At 40.4% G+C, this 13,003-nt stretch overlaps 2 protein-coding genes across 2 annotated transcripts; both read right to left on the bottom strand.

Annotated features, from left to right (window-relative positions):
- Positions 1 to 423: 423 nt before the first annotated feature.
- Positions 424 to 1,371, bottom strand: LOC105821851 (olfactory receptor 10T2). The gene is given in 1 exon segment (XM_012658650.1): positions 424 to 1,371. A coding segment is annotated over 1 exon segment (948 nt).
- A 9,410-nt stretch (positions 1,372 to 10,781) lies between these two features.
- On the bottom strand, positions 10,782 to 11,726 carry LOC105821841 (olfactory receptor 10K2). The gene has a single exon (XM_012658641.1). The coding sequence runs from the start codon at positions 11,724 to 11,726 to the stop codon at positions 10,782 to 10,784; it is 945 nt and encodes a 314-aa protein (XP_012514095.1).
- Between the last annotated feature and the right edge of the window lie 1,277 nt (positions 11,727 to 13,003).

Raw genomic sequence — 13,003 nt, 5'->3', positions numbered from 1 at the left:
AACGTGCTACATAGTGGGATTACTAGATGAATGCCCGTGTCCTAGATAAAATGCTTCCAGCCACTTCAGATTCTGTTCTTTCTTTCATCCAGAAGAGCAATCCTTGTCCTGAGTTTCATTTTGGGTTGCGTCTTCACTTGAAAAACTCTCATGCTCTTCTCTTTATACTAAGTGTGAGTTCCTTTTGTTTCTTTCTTTCTTCTCTTTCTTTCTTTCTTTCTTGGCATTGGACAATGGAGGGTTCAGATTGACTTGAACTTTTTTTATATGGGAGAAAACAAAAAGGCAACAGTAGTCTTAGTTCTTGGAAACACTGCCGAAGACGTGTCTAAAGCATGATCCAAGTCATGTCTCAAAGGTCAGGGAAAATCTCATGCCTTTGCTTTCTTCCATGACTTTCCTAGTTAATTTAAAAATTTTTTATTAGCTCATCTTAGTTGCCACAGGCATTCTCAGAACTCTTTTTAGTGCAGTTTTCACTTCCTGGTTCCTCAGACTGTAGACAAGGGGATTAAGGAGGGGAGTAACCACTGTGTAGGTCACTGCCACCAACTGATCCTTGTCCGAGGCAGACCTGGACTTCGGCCGAAGGTAGATGATGGAGGCACAGCCATAGTGGACAAAGACCACAGTGAGGTGTGAGGTACAGGTGGCAAACGCCTTCCTCTTGCCCTCAGCTGAGGGGATCTTCAGGATGGTGTTAACTATGAAGCCATAGGATATGAGAATTAAGAGAAAAGGCACCATGATTACCAGGATGCTGAGGCTGAATAGAGCCAGCTCTTTCACATGGGTGTCAGTGCAGGCTAACTTGATAACAGGTGCCATGTCACAGAAATAGTGGTTGACCCTGTTGGGGCCACAAAAAGGCATGTCACAGATGAGGTTGGTGGCCACCAGAGCAATAAAGAAACCTGTGACTCCTGATAGAGAAACCGATCCCAACCCTAACCTTTTGTTCATGATGAGTGTGTACCTCAGGGGGTGACAAATTGCTACATAGCGATCATATCCCATCATGGCGATGAGAAAGCAGTTGGTGCAGGCAAAGCCAAGGAAGAAGAAAAGCTGGGTGGCACAGGCCATGAAGGTGATAGTCTTGGTGTCAGAGAGCAGATGGACCAGCAGCTAAGGGATGATGACAAAGGTGTAGCAGGACTCAGAAAATGAAAGAATGAACAGAAAACCATACATGGGGGTGTGTAGAGTCCGGGTGAGGTGAATAACAGCCATGATGGTCACGTTGGCCACCAAAATTGTCAAGTACAGGAAGAAAAAGATGACAAAAAGCAGGAGCTGGAGCTCCCCCAGGCTGGAGAAGCCCACCAGGATGAACTGTGTGACCACTGTGGTTTTGTTGAAACCTTGCATCTGGATAACTTTTCTCTGAATGCGTTTGGGAGAGACAAAGTGATAACTATTTTTGCAATACAAACATTTTTCCAATGCCTTCACTTCAAGTGTAGTGTCAGACTCAGAATATTAATATCTCTTTCTCTCAGTCTGTTTAAACATAGATATTCCCTTTGATAATTTTTATAAGAAATTATTAATCTACAATAATAGAGGAATGATTGCCTATATTATAGAAATACCCACAAGTTTAAAAAGCTGTTTAATATTTTCAAAAACTATTTGATAAAATGAGAAAATTTTCTCAGTTTCAGAACATTACCTTTAATATGGAAAAGACAATTTAAGTTATTTTCCTTGTGCTGTATGTATCTTCTTGCATGTATATTCTGTTCTTATATGTTGGTTTCTTTCCCTAATATCAATATCCATTTAATTATTATTATTATAAAGGCATTAAAGCACTTGCCTCAGATCATATACTCAGGAGCCAGAATGCTAGAGTTTGAATCTTGCTTTTGCCACTTAGAGCTATGAACGTCAGTATGATCCAGTTTTTTTTTTTCATTTGTATAACAAATAATAGAACATGCTATAATATATAGGGCTATTAAAAGAATTAATTTAGATAATATGGGTAAAGTGCTTGAAATAGCACGTTAATAACATAGTAACTGCAATCCATGTGTTAGCTGTTTTTGCCTTTGTCACACACATTCATGGTCACAGGAGTTAAGAGAGAGATATCCTGGTCTGATACCCCAACACTAGAAAATTCTGGACCTCTGAATCAGGACACGGTTTCCCTGTATTTGACTCTTATGTTCTTATCCTTGTTCCTCTTTTTTTTTTCTTTTTTTAAATTGAGTGAAGGAATTTAAATATGCATAGTTAAATGTAAGATTGCCATTTTCATGTTTTTAAAAATTAGTTATCTTTTTAAATTGTATTTTTGATTGACAAATAATAGTAATAAATATTTAGGGGGTAAAATGTGATCTTTTGATACATTTATACATTGTGAATGGTCAAATCAGGGTTCTCTAATGAATTTACACTTTGTTTCTCATCTAAAGAGTCTTTAGCCCTTGGGTTCTCTTTCATGATTCTACTACATGTTCTGTATATTTATGGAATTGGGAAGGCGCATAAGCATAAAATCTGTGTCACAAGGCTATGGCATTTCTGCCTATGAAACAAAATAGATTGATGATCCCTTGGGGTAGGGGTAGAGCAGGAAGACCAAGGCTAAGATATTAGAAAAAAGGGGAGAAAATAACAAGAATTCACCTTGAATCTCTTGCAGATGAAATAGGCAGAAAGTGTCAGGGTAAAGGGAAGGAGAAGAGACTATCTCCAGAACTTTACACGATCTTATAAAGGACATGCCTCTTCCAAGAGCCCTAATCATTTTTACTTTCAGAATCAAGTTCAGAGATTTGGGAGAAACCAGGTATAATATATGTACCACCAGCATTTCCCAGCTTGCTGGCTATTTTAATGTCTGTAAAATGTAAGGAGTTGCTTGATGTAACATACTTGTGTATGTGCACTATTCATCATCTGTGCCATGATTTATTTGCTTAGGTAGTTCCATGCACTTGCTCTAATAGCCTTTTCCTTTATATCAGAAAATAAGATGCTTTCATGTAAGCTACCTCATTTTGAACCAAAAATCCTGGTAGATGATAGCACATGTGTCTTTGACTCTCTCTTTCAGGTAAGGCAAGTGCACTAAGTGCCATCTCCTAGGTAGAGTAATCTGTGAGCATCTTCATCATTGCGTTCAGCATATTGATTTAAATTCATCTCCTTATATATTTGGCTCTTTCTATAGAATTATGTTTCTTATGGGCAGAAACAATTTGTTTTAGTAATAGTGGAATCCCTAGCATATCACATAATTTGTGGTTTATCATACACTCTAAGCTTTTCACCTGAACAAAGTCTAAAAAATTAAATAATGTTCTCCAGTGGTAGCTCCAGTACTAGAATTTGTCTTACAACTTCTAATCAGCTTTCTACCCAGCACATTTTATGCCAACTGTTCTTTACCTTATCATAAGTTTACCTACTCATATACACTTTCCAAGGGACTAAACCATAGTTCCATGTTGCTTGTTCAAGTGAAACTTATTTTACCATTTCTGACTTTTCTGGAATAATTCAATTTTAATCATCCAGTTTTCTGGAACTATCAAATTTGAACTCATACGAACTTTATTCTCTATAACTCCAAAATTATGGAGATGACAAAAAAGGACAAAGGGATTAGGAAAATAGGTAAATTAAGGATATGGATGGTGAACACACTCAAACATAAGGAAGGTCAAGAGGATGTTGCTTAATTTCAATCACAGTTTATAAATCAAACAGCTTTCAACATCCCCCTAAATAATTAACTTCTTCAAAAATTTGGTTATAACTTCTTCAATAAATTTGGTTTATTCTTAGTCAGAACCATAGTACTGTTTTCATATCTTTTTTTCATGCTGTTTCATATAGCTGTTTTCTCATTGTTTTCCATTATTTCAAATCTCCTTCTTGTCTCACATTCTCCAATAAAACTTCCCTAACTACTAGAGCCCACACAGATGCTCATTCTCTTCATAACTCTTAGGGATCTTAAAATCATACACACATGTGAATAGGTTAGATACTATCTTGTATTACTTTATAATTAATTTGCCTATATAGATGCCTCGTATCCTTTCTTAGATTGTTTCTTTGGGGAAGGGGCCATAGCAATGTATTCTAAATGATCTGCAGCCCTTCAGCCCTTACAACAGTACTGGACACATAATAGACTATAATTAAATAATTAATAAACGATGGCATGGTTTAATTCTCCTTTTGTTTCTGAGTTTTCTCATATACTATTATTTTTTCTAGAATACATGCTCTGCTTTTCTACTATAACCCATATCATTCCTAAATTTTTTATTTTTCTCAAAATCATCTTTTATTTAAAAAGGGGAGGCTGGGGGCGGTGGCTTATGCCTGTAATCCTAGAACTCTGAGAGGCTGAGCAGGAGAATAGCTCAAGGTCAGGAGTTCAAGACCAGCCTGAGCAAAGAATGAGACCCCGTCTCTAATAGAAAGAAATTGGCTGGACAACTAAAAATATATAGAAAATATTAGCCAGGCATAGGGGCGCATACTTGTAGTACCAACTACTTGGGAGGCTGAGGCAGGAGGATTGCTTGAGCCCAGGAGTTTGAGGTTGCTGTGAGCTGGGCTGATGGCACAGCGCTCTAGCCTGGGCAACAGAGCCAGACTCTGTTTCAAAAAAAATAAAAGTGGGGGGGATCTACACTGTTGAGCTTTCCTGCCCTCCTAGTCACTTCTATTACTTTACTCCTCAACATTTTAATGTGATGTATTAAGATGTGGTTTGTATATGTGTATGTGCATATGTGTTTGTATTTGTGTGTGTATGTGCACTCAATCAGAGCAGAAGCTTTTTCATTTCAAGAAAAGAGCAAATAAATTTTTACTTTGGTGCAAAATATTTTTCATAACAATAAAAACAATTTATGCAAATGTATTCAAATTTAGAATCCTGGTAGAAAATGTTTCTTTCTTCAGATAGTAACTGACAAAGAAAATACACTTACCCACTTATATCTAAGAGATGAAGGAAACTGGCATGTGACTTTGAGTTTGATGACTTATAGTCTTGTAGGTCTTTTAAATGTTGAAAGAGGCAGCAGAAAGTCATTTGTAAAAGCAATGACATTTGCCCTGAAATATTAAACAATTAGAAGAAAATGCACTGAAGAATTTCATAAAGGGTTTATTTGGACACTTAGATGTCCAAACATTTTTCAGATCTTAAATAAGAAGCTGAAAATAACCTACTCTGTATTAATATTTCAATTTAGATTCTATAATTAGATTGGAGACTATTGATAGCCTTCTGGGATTCCAAGGACTAGGGCCTTCTGAGATTTAAGGAGAACTAAAGCAAGAGAGAAAATAAATGACTAAGCTTGGACAAAGACAAGAAGAAAATAATTCAGACTGCAAAAAAGCTTTTCATCGCTGTAAAGCACTGAAAATGTAGATTGGCATTCTTTTAGCATAGGCAAGTTTAAGTACTTTCTGATAAAAAGCTACAAAACACTGAGAGGCCAGGGGAAACCAAATTCTCCAAACAAGTCATTTACGTAAAGATTGATTTGATAAGGCCTAAGAGATGAAGGCAAGGGTTGGTGAATGCAGGTATGCTTGGCTCTTTGGGAAATTATGTAGGTAGTTTCTGTCCTGTTTTTATACCCAATGCCTGAATATGAATTCAAACAATTGAATTTCTTAATTCTCTCCTGGGAATTATTGTAAGGTAATGACTTTCATTCCACAATTATTCATTGAGTGCCATGATTTGGAAAGCACCACATTAGGGATTATAGTGATACAGAGATAAATAAAATATATAAATTGATCTGATCTAGTAGAGAAGACAGATATTAGATATAAACATAGCTATGTACAATAAGAGGCATAATGAAGCATGTGCCAATGAATAACAGGACAGGTAGAAGGATGAGCACCCCCCAGAATATATCCACATATAAAACAAAAAAGTGAAAAGCCAATAATATTAGCACTGATCAAATATAGGATACTAGTTCCATGTAGCCAGTTGGACATTTTATTTCTAGGTTTTCTGTGTTCTCTTGTGCAGAAATTGTCTGATTCTGATGAATTCTGCCAAACATCTCAAGGCTAGCAAAAACAGTACCAGATGGTTCCATGCTTTTACAGCCCTAAGGGTCTCAGAGTCTGTCCCTTTGAAATTGTCTGTCTGCTAGGGCCAAGATCCAGGCAGGGTATGCCAGAGTCGGGTTGATTTTGTAGCATATTTTACTTTCCTAGCGAGGGACATCCACTTGATCTTTCCCCTCTAGCCATTCCTTTGATTTAGCCTTTCTTATATTTCTCCCCAAGCATAGACTATCTAGTCAGAAGTCTTATTCCAGGATGTTTTAGAATCTCAAAGAGTCCAAAGGTCCTTATGTAATCTCTATTTCACAGAGAAGGAAACCAAGGCTGGAGAGGTGAAATAACTTGCCCAACGCCCCACACAGCTGCCTGGTGGCAGAGTCAGGATTAATACTCAGGTCACTTGGTTTTATACAAAAACACAACTGAAAAATCCCCCTGGAATCTCACTCATCGCATGTTCTGGGCAAGTATTGGAAACCCCTGGCAATAGAGAATTCTTATAGATCCCAATGTGAGGTTTTCTGGGTGTAAACAAGTAAATAGAAAATACAGTACATCCCGACAGAAGCATCAAACAAAAGGACAGCCAAGTCAGAGGCAAATGCATAATTTTGTTAAATGGAATGAAGTGAATTAGGTGATTAAGAATATGCCTTTTATATTTGTGTTAATATTTATGTTAAGCCTAATATATGAACCAAGGGAAAGAGATCAGAAAAAGTCCCCTACCATGGAAAAAGGGCTCTGGCATTCATTCACGGCAGATTTAGCTTCAGAAACTGTAAAAAAGGAAACTGAAGATCAAGCCTTCTGCAACCACACGTGGAAGGAAGAGTCAGTGCCCAGTCAGCACCAAATGAAGTGTACCTGATAACCATAAACAATACCAGACAGTTTAAACCATGTAATCAAGAAAAGCACGAGGTGGCCCAGCTTGTGACAGACTCTAGAGTCCATTCACTTTGACATTACGGTGCATAATGGTCCCCATTGATGGCTACGAAAGTAAAACATTTAATACAAGCAAATATAATGTATTAGGAAAAAATAAAATTTCTCTATGCTACCACCATTCAGATATTATGTCTATTAACAGGTTGCCACATACGTTTCTGACTTTTCCATATGCATGCTGTGCAGAAAACAGTTAACTTGGCAGGCCTGAACTGCTGTCCTTAGAGAGGCCTGCTTGTGAGCCTGGCCTTTCGTTGGCATCTGAGACCTTGGCTGGTGAAAAGTTGTTGACTTATACATGACTTTCCCTAATTGATAAGGGTGGCTCACTATGCCTGAATGTTTGTACAAAGAATGTGAAATTGTGGTAAGTGTTAGGCAGAGGATGCCAATGTGATCAAGCCCTAATGAAAGTCTTGGATACTGTCTCTAATGGGTTTTCTTGGGTGGAAACACAGCCCAGATGTTGCTGCCTTTTTGTTACTGGGGAAAGAATGCACTCTGTGTGACCTTCATGGGAAGAGACAGCATAAGCACTGCACATGGATTCCTCCAGATGCCACCATGTCTAGTCTAATGATTCGGCTGTGTGTATATTCTTATTAAATCCCAGTAATCCATCTTAACTTGAAGACAACTATATCCTGAGTCTTGTGAGTCCTCCTAGTGAAGCTTTCAATGTGGGGGTGGTCTTGGGACCCACAATAAACACATATAATATTTTTGAAAAATAAAATCGTATTATTTGCACCATTTTGTAATTTACGTTTTCACACAGAATACATAGTGAATATATTTTCACATGCATAAATGTAGATCTATAATAGTATCATAAATTAATGTGGAATATTATATTTATTATTGGATTTTAAGTTTTTGAATATTTTACTACATTGTTACTTTAAAAAATCACCTTGTGATACAGCACTTAATTCTTGTTCATTATTACCTATGAGGAAACTTTAGCAGTGATATTTGTGGGTCTACTCACATTTTTATGATTTTTGTTACATATTGTAAATTGATCTTTAGAAAAAATGTACCAGGGGAGCCAAGATGGCAGCCCAGAGATACTACCAGCCAGAGCATCTCAGTAAGAAGGAGAAGTTTTAGATGAAAGACAAAAAACAGGCAGTCAAACATACATTGGATGAGGGTCTGAAGGAAGGGTATCTGAACCTACAGGAGACTCCATGGGAAGAGGTCGAGGACCAGAACTGGAAGGAAAAAAGTATCAGCAGAAATTAAACCCTGAGAGGGTTGGAGACCAGTGAGAAGAGTAGGTGGAGGGGTTAATTTCTCCTTCCCTCACATCTTGGATTATTGGTAGACTCCTGAGCTGCTAGAGAGACCTTCTGCCCACACGAGCCCAGAGAATGCTGCCACCAGTGAGGGGGGAGCTTCTATTGGACAAGGCACCAGGATCCCAGCCACCCCAGGGTATCTTCCGCCCCTCAGATCTGAGCTGGAGAGCAAGCGCCATATTGCTTCTCTACCCATCAGGTGCCTTTGTCCTCCCCAGGGGGTTTCAACCCCTCAGGTTTAATCTTGCTCCTCCCCATGCAGACATTTCCCCAACTCAGGCCTAGACTGCAGGAGCCACAGGGGTCCAGTGGGTCCCAGGTGATCTGTGTGACTCCAGAGCCCAGTCATTCTTGGCAAACTGCCTCCTGGAGAGAGGGTTGGAGATGACCAGAGTGTGGACTTTCCTCCACTCAGACTTTTTCTGCCCTGTCCATCCCCCAAACAAGGCTGCCAAGAGAGACAATTGAGCTGCCACATGGAGGCTTCCACAGAGAATTGGGTTCAGACTTTTCCTTTTGGGGGTCATGCAGTGGACTGAGGGGTGCTTCAGCTGTGAGCTCCCTGCCTGTCAGCCCTCTCTGGTGCTGCTAGCCTGACGGTCCCATCAGAGCAGAACATATCCCAAGGCAGAGGGACATTGAAGCAGCTTGGCTACCCCAGGGGTGACTCAGGACCGGCATCCTTCTCCCTGGCATGGTTATGGACTGATCTTCAGGGCCCTGGCAATGGTCCTGCAGGCCAGATCCCCTACACCCAGGCCTCGATTGTATTGCATGGGGCACAGAGGGGATATTTGTGCATTAGTCTTGGGAAGTGTGGGTGCCTGCAAAGGCAAATCAGCAGGGACAGTGCAATGTGGGTCCTAGCTGCAGCATGCTTGTGGGGAACCCCTTCTCCCATGGGAGGGCTGCCCTCTCAGCTCAGGCTGGGATCCTGGGGGCTGGGAACCTTCCAGCCCGCACCACCATTGTGGGGGAGCTTGGCTGGCTTGGGGTATTGCCTGCCAGCAGAGGCTCAGAAGAAATCGTGGAATAGGGAGGGTGGAAAGGAGCAAGGCCTGCTCCAGACTGCCAGACTGCAGGTCTCAGACAGCTCTACCTCCACATGCAGACTTTCTGGTTGAATGGGGCCACTTCAGCCCCTCCCTGGAAGTTTTGCCAAAAGTCAGGGAGCAGACTTTTGACTGCTGCCAAAGCAGATCCCTTGCCAGCATTCGTGGAATGTTAGGGCAGGCTCACCCAATCCAGCCGTGCCCAGCCTCACTCCTCCACTTGCCCCTCCTGAGGTGGAGAATAAGGACTCACCTGGAAGTTTCAGGGCTCCACTCACCACCTGGGGCATTTGAGTGCTTCTCCTGAGGAGCTAGAGCTGGTCACAGAATCTCAAAGAACACTACAGCTAGGCCCTTCTGACAAGTGCCTTTGTCCTACTGACAGGGGGGTCAATTTGCATGCTCTTTACAGCATTTGCTGAATCAATCACACAGGGTGTGGTTGATTCTCATCCATGGGCACCACCTACTGGCTCATAGATTAAACTTGGCATATCATAATCTAAACAAAAGAAAATTCAAAATTAAGAAGCAATAGCTGCTCCAGATAAGAAGGAATCAGCAAAAGAACTCAGCAATAGAAAGGAGACATAATTAAAATGTCTAACTCAAGTTCTGGCTTCAGTGCACATGCAAACTCCTGAGTTGCATGGTGAATAGACCCTTTACACAGAGTTTTTCATTTGGTGAATATTTAATGAAATGGGTTTAAGCTTAGTTTGCCTTTCCTGGCCAATCTGTGTGATTTAAGTCTTCTATTTAATCCCTGCACCTGTGAATATCTTCAAGGTATGCTGATCAAATGTAGATTTGTGCCAGTGCATAAAAAGTTAGGAAAAAATCTTCCATTAATACATTAGAAACACAGAAATAAATAACATTGCATAATTTTCTTAATTGAACATTATTTGGATATATCTCATGCACTAAACATTATAACAGGCGCTTTACAAATGTCTCATGTAAAAATTATGATCCGACTATATTGAAAGCCCGAGATTCAGAAAACAGTCAGAAAGAGAGTTATCTAGAGATAGGAGCTTCCCGAGTTCCTAGAACAGAGTGTTAGGGTTGTGCCATATTTTGCAGGGTTAGTTTCTAGTCTGGCTGAGGTTGGGTGATAGTATTTACCAGAGCCTAGAATTGTAAACACGTACATATCTCCCTGTAATAGCTCTCCATTATTTTTCACTCAAATGAAAAAACTTCAGTGGGCAATAATTCATGTGAGCATGGCAAGAAGTTGTATTTTTCTGAATTTTATTTTTGGAGATGAAGGACAAATGATCTCTGTTTCTGAACACAATGCTCAATTGTTTGATCACTTCTGTTCTGGGAATTTTTCCCTGTATACACCGTACTTTACTGTTTGGAAAGAGCCGGATCCAGATTAATGTTGTGGCAGGGAAATTGTTCTTCCCACAACTCTATGAAGAGCTGATTTGAATTCTTTATTCCTCAAGCTGTAAATCATTGGATTGAATAATGGAGTTAGGATAGTGTAGGATACTGATATCAGAGCATCTTGGCCTGAGGAGTAGTTGGACTTAGGCCGTAAGTAGATAAAGGAAGCACAGCCATAGTGGATAGTAACAATAATGAGGTGAGAAGCACAGGTGGAGAAAGCTTTGTACCTGCCCAATGTGGAAGGAAATTGGAGTATGGCAGAGATAATGTGAATATAGGACACAAAGATCAACAACAGGGGGATAACCAGAACCAACGCACAGAGCATGAAGATGACACTCTGACTAAAGTGGGTATGGTGAGACGCCAGCTTGAGGACGGGGGAGATGTCACAGAAAAAGTGATGTAGATGGTTGGAGGAGTGGAAGGGCAAGTGAAATACCAAGGATGTGATGATCTGTGCAACAGTGAAGCCACATGCACAGGCAGCAGCCACTAGTCCCATACACACCCTATGTCCCATGAGCACTGTGTAGCGCAGTGGGTTACAGATGGCCACGTAGCGATCATAACCCATGGCCACCAGCAGGAAGGAGTGAGAACATCCAAGGAAGAGGAAGGAAAACATCTGGATGGCACAGCCCAGGAAGGAAATGGTCTTCTTCTGGGCCAGCAAGTCGACCAGCATCTTGGGTACAATGACGAAGGTGTAGCAAGTTTCAGAGCAGGAGAGGACAGTGAGGAAGAAGTACATGGGGGTATGAAGGGCCCTGTCCAGCACGATGGTGGAAATGATGATGGCATTGGTGCCCAGAGTGATCAGGTAGAGGAGCAGGAAGACAACGAAGAGCAGCTGCTGCAGCCTGGCCAGAGAAGAGAAGCCAATGAAGACAAACTCTCTCACCACAGTCTCATTGACCCACTCCATGGAGGGCATATCACCAAGGGAAAATTTGTGAGAGAGGAGTTAGTTTCCAAAGAAATCCCTGAAAATTAGTAGAATCATGGGAAATTGATCATCATGAGCACGTTCTCAGATTTTCAGTTCTAAACTCAGCGTTCCTCCTCCCTCCTGTTTTTATAAGACATGAAGTTTCTACAATCAAGCAGTGCACATTAAATTTTGAGTATCCACAGCAATTCTAACACCATAGACAAGAAATTCCTGATATTTCTCAGATTCAACTATCCCTTCATCTCCATTCCCATAATGAGGCTGTTACTCAGATTCTTAGCCTCTCAATCCTGGATTATCTTGCAACACTTGTACATATGGCTTTTTTGCATCCATGTTCTGTCAAAGAAATCTTCCGTGCAGTTGCAACATAAGCTATCTGAATACATCGCATTCATATATAATTCTCAATGGCTTTTCATTATCTTTCTCCATCATTCTCCTTATACCCAAACTCCTATTTTTAGTTTTAATCTCTCCATAACTCAGACTAACATTTTCTCCAATTCTGTTGGCATTACTTCCAGGCAGAAATCATCAGTTCTGCCTTCTTATACCCTCATTATGCTGACTCTTGCTTCTGTAGCTTCATTCTGCTCCCAAAGCCTTAAAAAAAGTTCTCTTTTTCTTTCTGTTCATTTATTCCAAGATGGAATACACTCATACCTCCTCCCATACCTATCTCAGAGTATTTCCTCCTGCAGGGAGAACCACAGTCTTTCTTCAGACTCTTGTCCATTTTCATCACTCCCCCTAACTCCTATTGAAATCACATTATGGCTATTTTTCCCATTGCCACTCTTACATCTCTTCAATCCATCTTTTCCCTGATGACAGGCTAATCTTCTAAGATATACATTGTGCTATATTTCTCTATTCTTCAACATTTTACTCATGGCTTAGCATAAATTTTAAATTCTTTCTTTCTTTCTTTCTTTATTTATTTTTATTTCAGCATATTACAGGGGTACAGATGTTTAGGTTATGTATGTTGCCCTTGTCCCCCCTCCCCTCCAAGTCCGAGTTTCAAGCGTGTCCATCTCTCGGATGGTGCGCATTGCACTCTTTGTGTATGTATATAGGCGTCCCCTCCTCCCCCCTCTCCCCTCCCCCCCTGCCCAGCATGAAATAGATGTTATTCTTATATGTACACTAATGTGTTGATCAGTTAATACCAATTTGATGGTGAGTACATGTGGTGCTTGTTTTTCCATTCTTGGGATACTTCACTTAGTAGAATGCGTTCCAGC

Source organism: Propithecus coquereli, unplaced genomic scaffold (assembly GCF_000956105.1).
Source record: "Propithecus coquereli isolate 6110/MARCELLA unplaced genomic scaffold, Pcoq_1.0 Scaffold59, whole genome shotgun sequence".
NCBI lineage: Eukaryota > Metazoa > Chordata > Mammalia > Primates > Indriidae > Propithecus > Propithecus coquereli.
The sequence above is the reverse complement of the archived record's forward strand: the minus strand, read 5'-3'. Positions and strand labels throughout refer to the sequence as shown.

Excerpts from the sequence above, each read along its gene's own strand:
- LOC105821841 (XM_012658641.1), bottom strand. The coding sequence starts at position 11,726 with ATGGAGTGGGTCAATGAGACTGTGGTGAGAGAGTTTGTCTTCATTGGC.